The 17,869-nt window shown below is 40.5% G+C and overlaps 1 protein-coding gene across 1 annotated transcript; it reads right to left on the bottom strand.

The window, feature by feature from the left end:
• Nucleotides 1–1,567: 1,567 nt before the first annotated feature.
• Nucleotides 1,568–17,117, bottom strand: bckdk (branched chain ketoacid dehydrogenase kinase). Its single transcript, XM_075486857.1, has 11 exons — nucleotides 16,725–17,117; nucleotides 13,835–13,903; nucleotides 13,612–13,722; nucleotides 9,916–9,963; nucleotides 8,008–8,127; nucleotides 7,669–7,767; nucleotides 7,271–7,344; nucleotides 6,326–6,454; nucleotides 5,643–5,732; nucleotides 5,099–5,254; nucleotides 1,568–4,419 (listed from the first exon to the last, which is right to left on the bottom strand). The coding sequence occupies exons 1-11, from the start codon at nucleotides 16,968–16,970 to the stop codon at nucleotides 4,275–4,277; spliced, it is 1,287 nt and encodes a 428-aa protein (XP_075342972.1). The 5' UTR covers nucleotides 16,971–17,117; the 3' UTR covers nucleotides 1,568–4,274.
• Between the last annotated feature and the right edge of the window lie 752 nt (nucleotides 17,118–17,869).

The following is a 17,869-nucleotide window of genomic DNA, read 5'->3' as shown; positions in this document are numbered from 1 at the left end:
AAAGATGTGGGACATTAATATGTACAAAATGTTTAAACGCAGTAAAATAATGCAACACGTGCATTACTACCAGTTATGCTGCTGTGAACATGTCGGGCTTGGTCCATGACTGACAGGGAAACATTGTTTCCCAGCATCTGTTGCCAACTTTCAGCTTCACTGAGGAACTATTTCCCTCTCTGACCAACAGAACAATTCTTTATATCTATATAGAGAGCTAGAGTGTTTTTGGTATGACTGCATTGTTATGTTTGCATTACTGCATTAAATTACACTCCAGGTGCCCAGGTTTTGATGACAGGTAGCATACACGAACACAGTATAACCTACACCAACATCTTGTTACTTAAAATGGTTAAAACTGATATGGTAGCTGAAAAGTTTCTTAGTACACCAGGTCAGCTGTCAACCTTGCCAGAGGGGTGACCACTTACTCACTCTATGTGAATGTTCTCAACAGAAGTGTTGAAACAGGGTCAGAGAGGGTCCGCTGGTATTTTGACCAAAGCCTGCCTCAGATCTCAATATGTCCTCAGAAAGTCGCATTCAATTGTTCAAACAAGGCCTAGTATGTCACCTTTAAACTGCTGATATTTGCCTCAGCAAAGATAATTCTGAGTGGGCACATGACTTCAAATGAAAAGTGTTTTGCTGTGTACGTGCCAGACAGCCTCATATGGAACTGGTAAATGAGGTGATAATGTTTTCTGACTTGTGTCTGATCCCCACATCAGCTCATGGGGGGTTTAAGTTTTAAATCAACATTTCAGTCTCTTTCAGGATAAAATAGTGACATTCCAATAAACGGCGCATTGTTCCATGAGTAAAAGTTAGCATGAAAGCAGAATTAGCATGCAGGATAACTAGGATAGCATGTCAAAGCACCACTATAAACTGGCTGGGATGACTACTTGTCATGTTATTAGTGAATACAGATATTTTAATCTTGAACAGTTCATTAATTCATTCATACAGTCTATTATTATCAAACACTCCACTATAGGATCATTTTGAATGATAATATGTGTAATAACGTGCCACAATATGACATTTTTTGAAACAGTGCATTGTTCAGGCTTTAGTACTTTTAGCTTGTGGCTGTAAAGTAAAAGGCAGGACAAAAGGTTCATGTACTTCCAGAACTGACTTGCAGAGTTGTTCCGTACTTTTATATTTGAGTTGTAAATTTGATCCTTACTTAAAGACACTTGTTTTCATGCATTAAAATATGGGAATACAAGTTACAGAACGTAGACCTAACCAACCTATCAAACAGCCTTTAGACCTGCGAGTTACGTCTTCTGTGTGGTTTCAGTTTCATCCACATCAAACAAGCCAATTAATATGTATGTATATATATTTGGCCTGCAAAATTAAGTTAATCATTTATTTACTCTTCTTGGAAATTATACACTATGCTGGAGTGCGTGGCTCAGACTAACAAACTAACTAACATCTGAAATGAGCATTTATGCTGCTACATGTAATTAAGTCTTAATCCACATGCCGTCTCATACTTAAGCACACGTGAACACACTTGGATAAAAAGTCAAAGTCAGGCTCAAAGTTGCGGTGAAGTCAAATTTATTATCTACAAAGTTTTGAACACAACTGAAATCATCAGGAACTCGTGTTAGTCTGGGAAACACTCACATACTGTCAGTAACATAACTCTCTGTACTGGAGATCAGGTTTTTTTTTTGTTTGCTGATCCTCATTTTGAGCTAAAAAAAGAAAAAAAAAGAAAAAGAAAGAAAAAAAAAAAAAAAAGGTATTTTTGAGTGTTCTTCATGAAAAATGTTTCTCAGCCTCCTGTGACTTCTTCGGGCCAGCAGAGGGCATACAGTGCACATTTTATGGCACCAGCGAATTCAAAACATACAACCCACCTTCACCATCGAGAATGAAGGGAAACTTCAAGGTGCCGGTTATCTGTTAATGCGTCTCATAAAGGGACACACGTGTTAAACCGCAGTCCCTCTCCTTCGTTTTACATGCATGTGACAATATTTTACGGTTTTTATTATCCAAGACTTTCAAAGCTACAACAAACACATTAGTTGATATTAACAGCTTCAGCAAGAATCCAGGTAGATATTATCCTCACTCGTCCTTTAACTGGTGCGGGACAAATAAATAGCCTTTTAAAAATAAACTCAGACTACTAAAATAACATGATAAGGGCACGTGACACGCTAAAACCTCATTTTAACAGAGTTGTGTGTAACTAAAAAGCCAAAGAGACGCTTTGTCTGCAAGTGAAGCCGAATAGATCGAAAACATTTTAGCATCTTTAATCATTCGCATGTTTTCTGAAATCAATTTTACATAAGATAGCTACACGATGGAAAATGATAACTAGTGAGAGTCAGCTCACGAATAGAATATTGAACCGAAGGCAGATGATGAGAATAAGTCATGCAAACTCCACTCATAATGCCCCTTCAGATTAAAAAGATGATGGGAGCGAATGCAGCTGCACGTTCTAAAAAAAACCCCAAAAGTCTGAAGGTTGCATTCAGGCTGATCTGTGGTGTTTTGCTTGCTTCACTCTGGGGAATGTTTAACACAATGGGAGGAGTGCTCGTGGTGATTATCTGCTGTACTGCTGAAGTCAAAACCTGCTGACTTCAGCTTTTGCTGTACTCTCTCCTCATTCTCAAACTAGAGGCTCAGAAGTGGTCAGGGCTTTCTGTTACTTTCCGTACAATCAGATCACAACTCGATTATCCAGATAACAGTTTGGGATTTTCTCTCGCCTGCTGCATTTTGTTACTTGGGGACCAACAAACTTTAAATAATGTCCATTAAAGCCAAAGCGAATGGCCGGGTCACGTCCCTCAGGCTTCACGGTCACTTTTTCTGCAGACAACCAAGCGGCAACTTCTTGGAGGGAAGGCAGCAAAGAAGAGGGCGTGATGGCAGTTTTCAAATCATACTTTTAAGTATGACCTATTTCGTTAACAGTTTTAAATCGGAGGAGGCGAATTAGAAAAAAAATGTAGATTCTGCCATTTATTACAGCAAGATAAAGACGTAGAATGTTTTGATCTGGAGCAATATAGCTTAAAAATGATTGGCCAATCAAACTTTCCACAGTGCAGAAAGCCTGCTGTTGACCCTTCTTGAAATGTGACCTTATACAAACTGTCTCAAAAAGACTGCAAACTTAAACTATATCTGGGATGCTTTTAAAAAGGATTCCCAGGTCAAATAAACAGAACAAAGACAACAATATTGGACAATACTTCTGGTATATGGTTACTTTGTGAGTTGCGATTATGTCAAAGCTTTTATGATTGGTGCAGGCGCTCAGCGTTACGACAGGAAATTAATTCATTGGGCAAAAACGTCAACAACTAACAGAGGAAGTGCGCATGTGTGTGAACCAATCAAGGCATCGAACAGAGAACGAGAAAAGCAAAAGAACTAGGGTCGCACAGTAAGGCAGCTGAACATCTTTGTCAGAGAGCTCCAGAAAAACACTGAACAAAGATGTTCATCCCAGCCAGAGTTCTAAAATTAGAACGAGACTGACACCTGTTAACGAGCATTCTGTGTTTTGGCAGTTTTTGATTTGATTTATTGCTTTACATAAAATAAAAGCCACGCCAGGTTCTGTCGCTGAAGGTTGGAAAGGGTCGAGCTCACAGCACAAGCTGGAAAGCATCTTGGCTTTAATCAGAGGACACTGCAGGTTAGCTAGCACCAGTTTCCCTTGTGGACCTGTTTACGAGCGGCTGGCTACACACCAAATCGGATCATTTCAACTATCACCACAGAGAACCTTTGTGCACTTTGAGGAGAACTGGACAGGGCTACTGGAGTGTCTCAGAAGTTTCTTTTGAAACATTTATCATCAAAATGTCTGTTTTCTATTTTTGAGGCTATGCAACAAGTAACTTTAAAGCGAACTTTGTAACAAAATGGAGCTCTTCTTCCTGTCCTCCCTCTCCATCAGTGTCCAACGTCATGCACAGTTTGTCCCGACAATTCAAACATTCAAATATTCACGGACCACCAAATTATCGGAGACGCCACACAGGGTACAAAACACAAAGGAAACCAACTGTAATCCTCAAATTGAGAGCTAACGTAGCTTATAGTCAGTCTAAGGTGAGAAAAAAAAAAAAAGAACTGACGAAACAAAAAGAAGGCTGCCGCTTGGCGGACAAAAAGCGGCTCGTCCTCGTCAGCCTCCGACACGGGGAACCCTCTGCGCTCCTGCGTGGCCCGATTCCGTCGATGGGACCTACCAGGATTACCAACAAGCTTCATACTCTGAAGCTCTCTCCTTTGCCGTCGATGTGGCGCAGACGCAGGTAAACGTCAGTGCCGATGCCCTGCATGGACTGTACGGACAGGGAACCCCCCAGGTACTCGGCGTAGGCCCTGGACGTTGGCAAACCGAAACCAAACCTGCAGAACACAAACAAAGCTGTCAGTGAACCAGAAAATGCAACCTGAATGTAAATATGGTCACAGTCAGGCCTCCAGGAGGAAGTGCATCTGAAAACGTGATCAGTCATAAGAGGTAGAGGAGTAGTTTTTTCACACTCTTTTAAAATCTTTACTCTGGCTTCCAGTCAGTCACAGGATAGATTTTAAAAGCCTGCTGATGGTTTACAAATCCCAGAACGGTTTAGGCCCAAAATACATCTGTGATATGTTCAGAGAATATAAAGCCAGCAGAGCTCTTAGATCCAAGGACTCAGGTCAGCTGGTCCAGTCCAGAGTCCAGACTAAACATGGAGAAGCAGCATTTAGCTGTTATGCTGCAAACAAGTGGAACAAACTGCCACTGGAGATTAAACTTTCACCAAATGGAGACATTTTTAAATCCAGGTTAAAAACATTTCTGTTCTCATGTGTCTATGCATGAAATCTGCACGCTATCTTTGAACTTATCTTGACTGTTGCTTGTTTTTAAATTCATTTAAATTATTTTTTTTGTTTCTCTTTATATTCTTTTATGTATTTTAATGCTTCTTACACTCCCTGCTGCAATGCTTTTATTTTATGTAAAGCAATTTGAACTGTTTGTACATGAAATGTGCTATACAAATAAATTTGATTTGATTTGACTTGACACTCTTACCCATGCATAGGGCTGGACTGATTTCCACTGTTGGTAATGTTGTCGAAGAAGTTGCTCATACGGGGGTCCTGTGCACTCTCCTCTGCGGTGCTGAAGTGGTAGTCCATCACCTTGTCGATTATTTTGTGAGGGATGCCTCCTCCACGGTCAGAGATCCTAAATTGGAGTGAGGAAAAAAAGCCACCACACTGAACAACTTCAACACTTTGTTTATGTTCCGGCTTGTTGCAAACAGCGGTTCATGCGATCGGACTAAGAAAGGTTATGCCGTTTAACTTCTGCCAGGCTTCAGTACAGCAGCACTCTGGTCTTTGTCTGGTCTCAGGAGTAGCTGACTCGGAAAAGAATCATCACTTCTGCATCGTTTATCCTGCTTTCACCACTTAGTCTGATCCAAGATCAGCAGAAGAAATCAGACCGATGAGTCCAGCTCAGCTCATAGAGGCAGTTTTATTTCTGTACTGCTGAGCACTCTGGGAATGATTCCTGGATTTGAGCCGAAAAACTGGAAAAGCTGCAACAGGACAACCATCTGGGCTCTCACCTGATGACAAAGTCGATGTCGTTGTTGGCAATGGTCACAATCACATCAGGCACATTGTATGGGGTGTCCAGGTGGCTTTCCATAGTGGCCCTGAAGAGACAGAAGGGGGATGTTATGAGGAGTAAAATGACAGCCAGTCTCATCTACAACATTACAAGACTTTCTGTAATAGCACACCAAAAAAGTGTAAAATACACTCATTCAGATTTGTATCAGGAGGTGTGAAACAGAAAAACTACACCACAACAGTTGCTCCCCTTTTGGAGATTTTAACTCATAATTCATTTAGTTACATTTATAAAAAAAAAGAGCCACTAAATTTCTTAATACTGGCAATTTTTGACAGATCCAGTATTTCTAAAATACAACCTTAACTTTGCTGCAGGTACAATTATCAAGATTAAAAAATGCAACTAAAACCAGTTCCTCAACTGTCAAAGGTCATTTATGTGAGGGAGATGATGCAGGTTTCTGGACAGAAAAAGAGTTTAAAGGCCATCTTTTCAGATAACAGCAGCTTTGATACACCTTCACAAATAATTCATTTTAGAATAAGTGTGAAGAAAAAGAGAAACAGACAACATGGATCATTCAGAATGATCACATAAAGGCGTATTTATATTATTGAGCTGAAACCAGATGAGCGAACATCTCCAGGTGTGTGCAGCAGGTGGTGAGGTTACCTCATGGCGTTCTTCAGGAGCTCTGGCAGGATGTAATCCAGAGGCAGCGGGATGAAGGGGAAGCGAGCTGCTACGTGTCCATTGATCCTCACCCTGGGCGAGTTCCCGTACTGATGTTCACAAAGACGTCTGTTGGGAAACAGGAACATAATAAAGATTTCTTTTTACATATTAAACGTGTGCTGAAATGCAACTTCCTGTTAGTAAATAACTTGTCAAGTCAACCAGGACTTTGGATTTTGCTCTTTATTTCCTGTTGAAGGAATCACCTCTCTTGAGACCCATGTAACTAAATTACAACTGGAGAGAAAACTCTTATTTTTTTATCTAATTATGGAGCAACAGAAATGGTAAAGAACAGACTGCTGGAATGTGTTCGTGTGGAATCCTGCCATCGATATTTCAGCCACAATTTGTACCAACATCCCTAATATGTTTCCAAAGCTGAAAAAATGTTCAACATCCTTTTGCCCCAAATTAATTTTAGGTTTACCAAAGAATAGAATAAATAAATTGAAATCAATAAGCACAATGACTAAAGATAAAAATTAAATTTGAGGTAGGGATGTGCCACAAAATGAAGCCCTAATTTTGTACAATAACTGTACTGACATACAGTTCTGTGCAAGAGTCTTAAGCCACCCCGATTTCTTTACATATAACCAGGAAAATGGAAACCAAACGCAGAGATTTAGCATAGAAACCAAACAGAGGCTGTAGAATTCTAAAATGAAAAGACACAGATCAGCTAACTTCCTAACAGGCAGAAAAAAAAAAAGTCATTAACTCCCGATAAGATTACAGAGAGCAAATAAGGACGATAGCTCATATCTCATTCACACATTTATCAGCTGAACTCTGACACGTCTGTGTCAACAGAGAGCCCGCAGAGGCAGGAAAGTCTTCAAAGCGTGACGAACAAGCAGAGCCGATGCAAACACTCACCTGGCAAAGTCCACCCACTTCTCTACGATCTTTTTAGGAGAGAGACGTCTGCATATGATCCCAACAAAATCAGCCTGAAACAAGAAGAACACCTCGTTTCTTCACTCAAATCACATAAGAATGTTTAAAGTGAAGCTCAAATAACTTTCAATGGTCTTCAAACATATGAATGAATCAGTTCAGCTGTTGCTGATATATTAACATTATATTTACTTTAAGTAAATATCGTTTTATTATTCAATTTTCTAATTTTGAGTAACATTATGAAACAAAGAGTTGTTTTGGGACACTATGAGCAATACGAGGAGCAAGAAGCAAAGCAAAAAAATCATGAAAGTTAGATTTGATCCGGTGTCGGCAAAAAGACATGTGAATCCCTTAATAACGGTCAGACATACGTTGTCTTCGTGGAGGGCGAGGTGGTGCGTGGCCAACATTCGGATTCCCAGACGAGAGCACAGTGTCGTATCCAGGAAGCTGCGGAGGATCGTCTCATCCTGTAAGAGTGAGAAAAACAAATGCTTCAAACTCACTTCAGCTGATAAAAGCCATCCATTTCCCATAAAACATCAATCTGAAGCATTAACTTCACTTCACACACATCTCATCTTTCAGTTTGTTAGATTTCCAACAGTTAAAGCAGCTCGAATTGCCTGGAGATTGAAATAAAAGGACAGAAATAGCTAACCCCACACAGGCACAAAGAGCCACGAGTTTGTGGGCAGCTCTCACAGTACCTGGATGTGTCTGCGACACTCCCTGAAGCCCTGGGCCAGCATGGTAACCACATCTTTGTGGTCATCCAGCAGCTGCTGCACCAGTTTACAGAAACGAGCCTCCAGGTCCTGATCCTTGATCTGTCCAAGAAGGGAAAAACATTTATACATAATCTTTCCAACTGCTTCTACTTTGCGGGAGTATTTTTTATTTTTTTTGCCTGTTCCTCTCAAAGTTTCAGTTGGAAAGAGTCTAAACTTTTAGTTTCACACTCTTTAACTTAAAAAAAAATCCAGCTCAGTCTCTCCCATTTAAAATGTGAACCATTTAGAATTAGTAATCAAATTTTCAACTGGTGGATTGAGAAATATAGCAGGAGCAACTGTTGCACCAGTCCCGCAGGGTTTTCTGGTGTTTCTTTCAAATCAGACTCAATGATCTTTTCGCTCATCGCCTCTTAAATTTTCTTTAAACAAATGCCCCTTTTGTGTACTCAGACACTTTAAGATATTTCTGTATAAGTACATTTAATTATATTTATTTCAACATGTCCTTAATAGTTATTTCTGAGCTTCTATGTTAAAGGTTGGGCGGGTCTGACCTCACAGTTTTGCTATCTGCAATTTTAAATCATGATAAATGATAAATACACAAGTTACAAATAAAGAAATGTGAAAAAGTGCTTCACTACATGTGTAGATTAAATAAATACATGTAAAAACACTTCAACAATCTGACAAATCAACAAAAACTTGTATTTTTATGGCTATGTTTAATGACCTATTCCTGGATTATACATATCTTCCACACAGTTAAGCAGAGCTGTTGACGCCCTTTAGGAACGACAAAAGGAACAATAATGGTTTCACACATTGGTCAGTTTTCTGTTAATGATTAATGAACACAAAAGTGGTAATACAGGGACAATTTTCTCTGTGTAAAACAGAGGTGGTGCAGAGGAACAGCTGAAATTAACCCTGTTCCACATGTTTGTGCTTACTGAACAGTATTGCTCAGCAGTAACGAGCCCCGTTGTTTTCAACTTTTTTTCGTCACCGACGCCACCATCACTGCGGTTTGTCAGAGGAGACGCTACATTAAACGAGACTAAGTCCTTCTCAACTTACAGTTTTCTTATAACGGCATGTAATTTGTCCGAGAACATTTGCGTGTGTCCAAAAAACGCGCAGCGTTTTGTTAAACAAAATGGTGGTGGATGGGATCGGTTGAAAATGCTGATATATATTTGGTCAGAAGGCAGAAGCCTCAACACTTTTCTCTTGTTCATTTTGCTCACGTGCTGAGAAAAACAACTCTGTGCTGCATCTGATTATCGGAGGGAAAACCTCTGAGTGGGAAAGTTTAAACAGAGCATTTTATCGTAGATCTAAAACCATGATCTGATCCTCGGAACGGCTGCAGAGGAGCCAAACTAACCGGCAGCCGCTCAGACTTGTGCCGTGTTGAAAGATACATGTGTATGTTACGAGGTTTGAACTCAACAAATTACTGTCTCATGTTACAGAAACTCAGCAGAGGGTCACTCACAGGACACGGACACGTTTAGGTGCCACATGGTTATGGTAAATAAATGCATGCTTGTGAGGGGCTTTCAATGCACGAGAAACAATGTCTTGTCTCTAAGAACTTAATTAAACAAAGAATTGTGAAAGTGTCTCACCAGCATAAATAATACTAAAACCTGAAGCTTTAGATTCAATGATCCAAACTCAGGACTGACTCAGTGATGAGCAGATCAACCAATCCTGGACGTGCTACTTGCTGGCCAATCAAAAGTTTTGACAGTGACAGATAGCTTCCTGTTTGGCTCCGTAATAAATGTTCTTTCTGAGAAATGGTGAACTTGAACTTCTGACTGTCACAGTGTGTATGTGAAGCATTTGCCGTTTTATGTGTGTGACACTCACCTGGGGAAAGTCGCTGACCATGTGGTAGGCTCTGATATACAACTCATGCTGTGGGAGAGAGGAGGAGAAGTGCAGGCTATAGTTAGACTCATTCTCTGTAAATGTCCATTCAGACAGGCAGCACCACTAGCAGCACCGGACCCCGACTGGGCCCCACAGTAGTACCAACGAATCCTCATGTGACTCACATTTTAGCACTACAGGATTCTTCACTGGGACAAGTTTCTTCTGAAAAACGTCTCCTCGTGAAAGGAGCTTTGTTTTTTCTTTTCTTTAATATATTCGGATTTAAATGAGTGGACTCCATGAAAATATTTTTAATCCAATTCTGCTCCAGTCTTTATATCTGACTGAAAAAGCTGACAGTTCAAGTGCATGCAAGCTGACCTACATTTCAACTGCTGGGATACAAAAGGGCCTTCGTTTGATGCAATCAGCAGAGAAAACTCTGAGATGCCTGAGGGGAAGGAATCTGGGTGAGAGTTCATCAGCAAAGAGACAATGGTTATAAAGGGCTAACAGAGGAAAGCTGGCTGAGAGATATGCTATTATATCACAGACTCTTTTCTTAAGGGAGACATTTATGCTGAGATGACTGTGCAGGTTATGTCAACATTGCCCCTTTACAAAGGGGTTTACAGAAATTCTGATTGTCTGAAATGGCATTTGAAAAATAGAACAGCAATAAGCCTCCAGGAACACTGTACCCCAGTGACTTTACTTTGGACCAGTATCTTCATCCTGTGGCCTAAAAAAAGAACAATGTCGGTAGGTAGGCAGACAGACAGAAAACCAACTGTGAACGTCATGGGAATTGATTAAATATACAAAAAGTGGTGAATACGACTAACTCGGTTCATAAGTAGGTCCAGCTTAATGAGAGAATATAACGTTCACTGAAGGAAAGGTCATTAAATGGCTGATTTACTCCTCCTTTGCTTTTTGCTCAGCAACAAGGACTGAATTTTTTGTCTGCTTAAGGGTCACTCTATGCAGGAGTTCACGCCAGTGCTCTGCAGACTGCAGCCATTACGTCAGCAGTGACATTGGTGATGTGCATTTCCAATAACCTGGCAGCACAAGCCATCAGCTACAGCATTTCCAACATACCCGCATGCCGCTAATATCAACTTACTCTAAGCTGGTCGACACTATCATGCAGCATAACACAACAGATACAGATCAGCTCTTTAAACCAAATCTGTGGTTTAGAAATCCATTTATAAACTTCCTTTTCAAGTTTGATCATAGTTCTGTTTACAAATGGGACAGTCACCTTTTTATGTAATAGCATCCAATCCAGCGTGTTAAATTGATCTTTACAAAAGTGTTATCACAAACAACCACTTTCTTCCGAGCAGAAGCCCTTTCTTCTCTCAATGAGTTTGAAGGCGCACTGTGTTTCTGCTAAAAAACAGTCTATTTCGAAAGGTATATTTTCAAAATGGGAATGATTCTATCTCTATATTTATCTATTTTTAGACAGGCATATTTTTTAGGCTTGTGTCACTTTGCACTTTAAGCCCAAAGGGCCAGAAGGTGAAATAGCTTTAGCTTTTATTCAGTTCCTTGCTAAATTACTAATTCATTCCTCTGTCATTTGTAAAACAAAAGTTTTTTATTTTTTTTATTAATTATCTAAAAAATTAAATCAAGATCTTTATTTTCAATTCATATTGCCCAGTCCTCGATACAGTTACATAAATAGCAATACAGTATTTGTACTAGTGGAGATAAAACTGCTGTCTCCACATTCACAGAAAGTCCCCATAGGTTAGTGTGAAGTCAGATTGTACTCATCATGTGCGTAAAACAGGTACACACACACACACACACACACACACTTTACATCAGTTCACGGATTTTCCCAGGAGGAGCAAGGAGACTAGGGTTGAGCCACCAGCTTGCTCTCTAAGGCTACGGCTACACGAAAACGAAACGAGGTTTTTTTTGAAAACGGGTACGAAAATTCTTGCGACCACACGGAAACGCGCTGCTGTCCAGACGAGAACGGATGAAAACGATGAAACGATGCAGTACACACGCCGCTGTGTCACGCCACGCTGTGAGACAATAGAGAAGTGTTAAAATTGGCTCACAGCGTCAACGTGTGACTGACGCAAAAACGTTTTAGCTGTAACAATGGAAACGAAACGAGGCCGTTTTCAAACTTTCCCACTCTGGAACCCGTTTTCAAAAACTATCGTTTTGGGGTAGTGGGAACGCCGGCTCCGTGTGGCCGCGACAGCGAAACGATAAGAAAAAGTATCGTTTACAGTGAAAAACGTTTTCGTGTAGCCGCAGCCTTACTCAAGTGGGGACATTAGCTGTAGCAGTGGATTTTCACACTAGGAAAATAATCCACTAACACTGAGCTTTTGTCTACAGTGTGAATGGTACAATCCACATTCTTTCCCAGGTCAACTGACTCAACTCCAGTGCCAATCAGCTGTAAGTGGAACATGACACTCAGGTGGACGAGCAAATATCTGCCTTCCTCTTCTTTCCAAAATGCTGCCATCAAATGCGATTACTAAGAGGACAATGAAGGCTTTTCCAGTAACTTCTCTTATTAGATGTCATCTGAGCCAGAGATTTAATCTCTCTGAACATTCAGAGCTCCAACATCATTCAGTCAGCTATGAGTTTGAGGATAGTAGCATAGTACACGATCATCTACTTCCTGCCCACTTTCTGCTGATTTATACCACATGACACAGAAGAGAAAAAAGAAAGGTAAACCCTGTTCTGGTGTAAGGGAAGAAATAAATGTTCTAATTCTGCTGTAAATGTTATGGATAGAAAATCATTTAAACCCTACATTTAATCTATTACAATTATATTAAACTCAAAATACTACAAAGACAACATATCCAGAGTTTAACGCAGTTGATTTAGCCGATTTTGAATTTGAAGCCAAAATATAGAGGGACAGCGGCCCGTTTATCATTGTGTTCCATCTCTTCTTTCAGTCATGTGTGTGTTCACATTTGACAGGTTAACTTTGATCAAAACAAACTGATGTGGTTGCTCTTCTTGTCCCGTTTATCTGAACAAATGTAAACACTGTCATTTGAAGATATGAACACGGCCAAATACAGCCAAATGCACAGCAGTGGATTTCAAACTTCCCATGTTCTTCTAAATGTAAGACCCGATGTGGGCATAACAGCAGATCGACAGTTTCCATTGCAGTACATATGAAAATACGGAATATGAAAACAATATTTGCCCACGCAGTCTTTAACCGAGTGAAGTCCTCCCCATCTTTAATTCTGAAAGACTCATAACCCCACATGTTTCTCACATGTTGGCAATTAACCAGATCAGTTGTGAGATGTTCCACTGGGTGCATTCAACAGCTGTCCCCCATATCCGTTGTTCTTGTGATTTCTCAAATGTGCCAATGGCTTTAAATTCAAAATGAGCACATCTTTAACAAAAAGAAAAAAGGTTTCTCCATTTCAACAGTTTATGTGCTGTCATTTTAAATTCGGTACATTTTATATCAATATCACAACTTTTTAGTGAAAAATAAAAAAATCTCCTGTCATTCGGAGCCCAGCCAAGAGTCTCCTTTGCAGCGTCCCAGTTGCTTCTTTCTTATTATAGAATCTGCTGCACAGCTCTCCTCATGTATAGTTCGGCATAGTGTAATTACTGTTTTTGGCGGTGTCCTAAAAATCGTGCTCTTACCACTTGCAGAATGGTGGGGTTGCAGCCGATGATGAAGGGCAAACTACGGAAGCCCTTGATGCGATGAGCGATTCGTACAGGCAGCTCCTTCTGAAGGTACTTGCCACTGCTCTGAGGTCACACAAACACAGACAACAGTGAAAATCCAGTGAGCGGAGTTCCAGTGGTCAGCTTATTTAAAATGCACCGAGCAGCGCTCTCAGAGTGGATGAGAGGTTTTTACCAAGATGTGGTGTCCATCAGGAGACTTCCCAGAATACAGGAGGGTTGCTAAGGTAAGTCGCACTGAGGCCTAGGGAGGCAATGATACAAAGGATCATTTACAGATACACACCTGCAGGTCACATGACACAAGAAACCAAAAAAAAAAGAAGGAAACAACTATGAAACATGTGGAATATGTCCATATTGTAGTTAGCACACTATAATTGATTTTAAGAGCAGATACAATCCAAATGCCTTTTTTTCCACCCAACAGTAGTTTTCATTAAGTCATTTCAATTATTCTAAGTTTTGTTTGTTCAATTACTTACAACATATTTAACAGAAATAAACAAAACATTCACGTGTAGGCAATCACACCGGAAGCTTGCTTAAACAGAATAGGGTTTAAAAATAGATTTTCCTTTTTTAACGCCAACTAGAAAAACAAGAAACCTGTTCAAACCTTTAACATGTGTCAGACATATCCTGGTGAGAAGTTTTACGGTTAATTCATTAAGGCTTTCAATGACACTTAATGCTTTAGTGTTTTTGTTGTTTTATTTCTTACTTTTTAAGGACGTCACTTTTGTTAGGTTTCAGTTTTTTCCCTCTTTTCTTTCTCCTTTGTTTTGCTTTTATAATCGGTCTCTGCTTCTATGTTTTAGTGTTCTATTTCATATATGACAATATGTATTTTTCTTCCACAGAGACCATCGTTATTGCTCATGTGTTCTGGAGGAGAAACGTGGGACAAATATCAAAAAGGAATCTCTCACTGTGCAGTCGCTGGATCAAATTACAGGTCTAAGGAACACCATGACACGGACAAAAATCATGTTATGCAACAAGCTTTTGACCCAAACCATGTTATACATACAGTACAATGGTGTAAATAAACTCTCCAACTTCGGCTACTGTTAGAATAAACAGTTCAGAAAGTTTTGAAATTACAGCTTAAACCAATACCACTGATAATGGCCAGTTTTGTAGTTTATTGAGGATATTTTTGACCCATCAAAACGGTCATAAACATGCTGTTTGTAGCTGCATAACTTATCTCGATAAAGGCAAAAAATCCCACAAAAATAAGAACAAGATTGGAGGAGTCAGACCACATCTGCAGATGATCCATATCACATTAAGATCAGATCAGCAGGAACACTTACAGCCTTTAAATTCATAAGTTTGAGCTGGGAATAGCCCGATGCTGTAGGACGCTGTGAAAATATTTGCCCAGGATGAAAGATGGGAAGGCGTGTATTGATGTGAAACTGGTTAACACAAGTGGAGGATGTACAGGAGGAAAATGTTATCCAATTCTTCGAGCTCCATAGAAATGCAACACAAAGCTGTTGTAATTTTAATCTTTCCGTATCTGTCCATTTAATGTCTGGTGTGCACAACCAAGCTGGGAACCACTGCGCCAGATTAATGTGCAACTATGAGTCATGGGGCTGACTTTAATCCGTCGGATAGGTGGTCTTGAAGGCATGTAGCTACACATGCGAAGTTACTTTTTTTTTTGGGGGGGGGGGGGTATATATGCTTTTAATGGACAGGACAGTTGAAATGAGACAAGAAACAGGGGCCAGAGAGGGGGAATGACACGCAGCAAAGGGCGTCCGATGAAGGACTTGAACCAGGTCCAACTGCAGCGAGGACTGTAGCCTCTGTACATGGGGCGCCTGCACATCCCGCAAAGTTACTTTTATTCCAGTTATTAATGTGTATTGTGATGCAACACCTCAGTCTCATCCACTTCCACTGGATAAGGCTGGATTTTTCATTGTTAACAGCAAATATTGTGGACGAGTTGGCATCTTATGCAACAGCTGCAAATTCCTTCCCCTTTTTGCTGTGAAGAAATATCTGTAGCATCTGTTTCGCTCAGCAACTAGGTTAGATATTTCGGTCAAAGGACATTTGCTAAGCGCAAAACAAAGTACTGTAGTCACCCAGGTTTCTGCAAGGAACAAAAGCACTTGGTTTTTGCCAGGAACTGGGAGGAGGGAAAGGTTGTTGAAGAGATAAAGTCAGAAGGTCACGGGAAAAGAGCTACCAACAGCTAACTACACTGTATATCTTAAAAAAAGTCTTACATGTTTCTGTGGATTCGAGCTCAGGTTTAATAGTTTAAGCTTTAATTTTGCAGCTTATTATTAGTGGTAATATTTAATTAATTCTAATTGGAAAGGGCCGAGACATGTAAAACGTTACAAAGAAAAAAAAAAGAAAAGACAAAAGTCGCCGGTTTGGGTTTTTTTTTAAGCAAAGCAGGTTTTGCTAACTTTCTAATAACTGGGTTGACTTGAAACTTTACTCCGTCAGCTAGTGTCATTGCACAGTATTCACACAACTATGGAGCTGCTTCAGTAGCAGCTTTGTATTGACAGCTTTTTGTCTCTCTTCCAATTCTTTTTTCCCCTGATTGTCAACCGACGAGAGACCGTCGTTGCTGTAAATTTCTCCAGAAACGTTCTACTACCCATACATGGTTCTCGCATTGCTACAGATGGTCAAATAAGAGCCGACGTAACGGTTCAATGACTTTAGAATATAAATACATCTGTTTGCATTTCAATGATACACGCGCTAACGTCTTTAGTAGCATAATTTCAAAAGGGAAAAAAAAGAAAACTTCTTGTGTTATGTCGGAAATTATGTTACTTGGAAAAAATAGGAATATTTTCATACTTTAACAGCCAGTATTTAGTTGTTGATGAAACATTTCTCCACACTGCAATTAATTAAAAATCTGAAGAAAAAAAAAAAATCTCGTCACTGAACGCAGCACCAAATAAACTAATGGCTAGCTTTGCTATCAAGCTACAGCTAGCTTACTCCCTCGTTGCCACAGATGTGGAACCACCTTCTCGGTGGAGAACACCGGCAGAAAATCACTTTCGTACCTTCTCTGCGGAAACATCGATTGCAGACTGGTTGTAAAATGACGTGACAGTCTTCGACCGCTCTCTCGCCAGCTCTGAGTATCCCTGCATCGAGGATGTGGAGCGAAATCTGTTGCTTTCCGTGCTCAACAACGGCGGTGATGTTTTGGTAGCGGTGGCCAGCAGGAGGCTGCCGAGCCTTGGCCTGGCCCTGCTGGTGACACCGCTCAGCATCTCCACCGCTATACCCGAAAGTCCCGGACGCATTTGGAGACGAGCAGCGAGCGCGAACAGGGCAGGCCTGTTCCCGTAAAAACACTAAATTCTACAGCTGCTACGAGGCCATGAGGGTCGCGTCGTGCTTAGTGCACAAAGGCACTTATCTGAATACAGTAGCGAGAGAGTATAGAAGGGCCTTTGTGCTTACAGGCCAGTAGGGCGAGAGCTGAGCCGACGACATGAACGCAGAGCCAATCAGTCAGTGAGAGGCGGGGCGAAGCAGCATCGACACGCCCTCACACACACAGCACATACTGTACTGTACTGTACACCACGGCGCTGCAGGAACACTTGTTGAAAGCTGAGTGAAGCTGACACCCCACCCACGTGAACAATTCAAGCAAATAGATTGATCGGTTAGTGCTCCGTTTGTGCCGTTAAAATTTTCGTTTGTGCTACTTTGGTTTCTGAGATATTAAAGATTATTTTTTAGGTCATCCAAAGGTCACCATCCCCCCATATTACTCCAAAACAAACCAGAGTGGTCTACTTTTTTAGTGCTCCGTTTGTGTAGGTTTGTGCCGTTAAAACTGGCGTTTGTGCTGCTTTCGTCTCTGAGATATTATGAATTATAATTTCGGCCGATGACGTCACCATCCCCCCATCTTGCTCCAAAACAAACCAGAGTGGTCTACTTTTTTAGTGCTGGTTTGTGCCGTTAAAACTGGCGTTAGTGCTGCTTTCGTCTCCGAGTTACGTTTTACTTTCAGTTGATCACATGATTTCACTATATTGATCAGGAGGCAATGAATTTCATCTGCTGCAGTTATACCAACCAACAACGTTATGCTTAGTTGTTTTTCGGTTGTTTAAAGAACTTAAGGTGCAAGGCCAGCCTAGTGTGACATTTTTCATTAATTTCTTATAATGCATGAATTGCTCATTAT

Source organism: Odontesthes bonariensis, chromosome 16 (genome assembly GCF_027942865.1).
Source record: "Odontesthes bonariensis isolate fOdoBon6 chromosome 16, fOdoBon6.hap1, whole genome shotgun sequence".
NCBI classification, from domain to species: Eukaryota; Metazoa; Chordata; class Actinopteri; order Atheriniformes; family Atherinopsidae; genus Odontesthes; species Odontesthes bonariensis.
This window is presented reverse-complemented; position numbering and strand designations above follow the sequence as displayed.

Excerpts from the sequence above, each read along its gene's own strand:
- bckdk (XM_075486857.1), bottom strand. The coding sequence starts at position 16,970 with ATGCGTCCGGGACTTTCGGGTATAGCGGTGGAGATGCTGAGCGGTGTC. Across the intron at positions 13,904-16,724 it reads TCGATGTTTCCGCAGAGAAG|GCCTCAGTGCGACTTACCTT; the intron begins GTACGAAAGTGA and ends TTGCCTCCCTAG. Across the intron at positions 7,768-8,007 it reads AGTGTCGCAGACACATCCAG|GATGAGACGATCCTCCGCAG; the intron begins GTACTGTGAGAG and ends TCACTCTTACAG.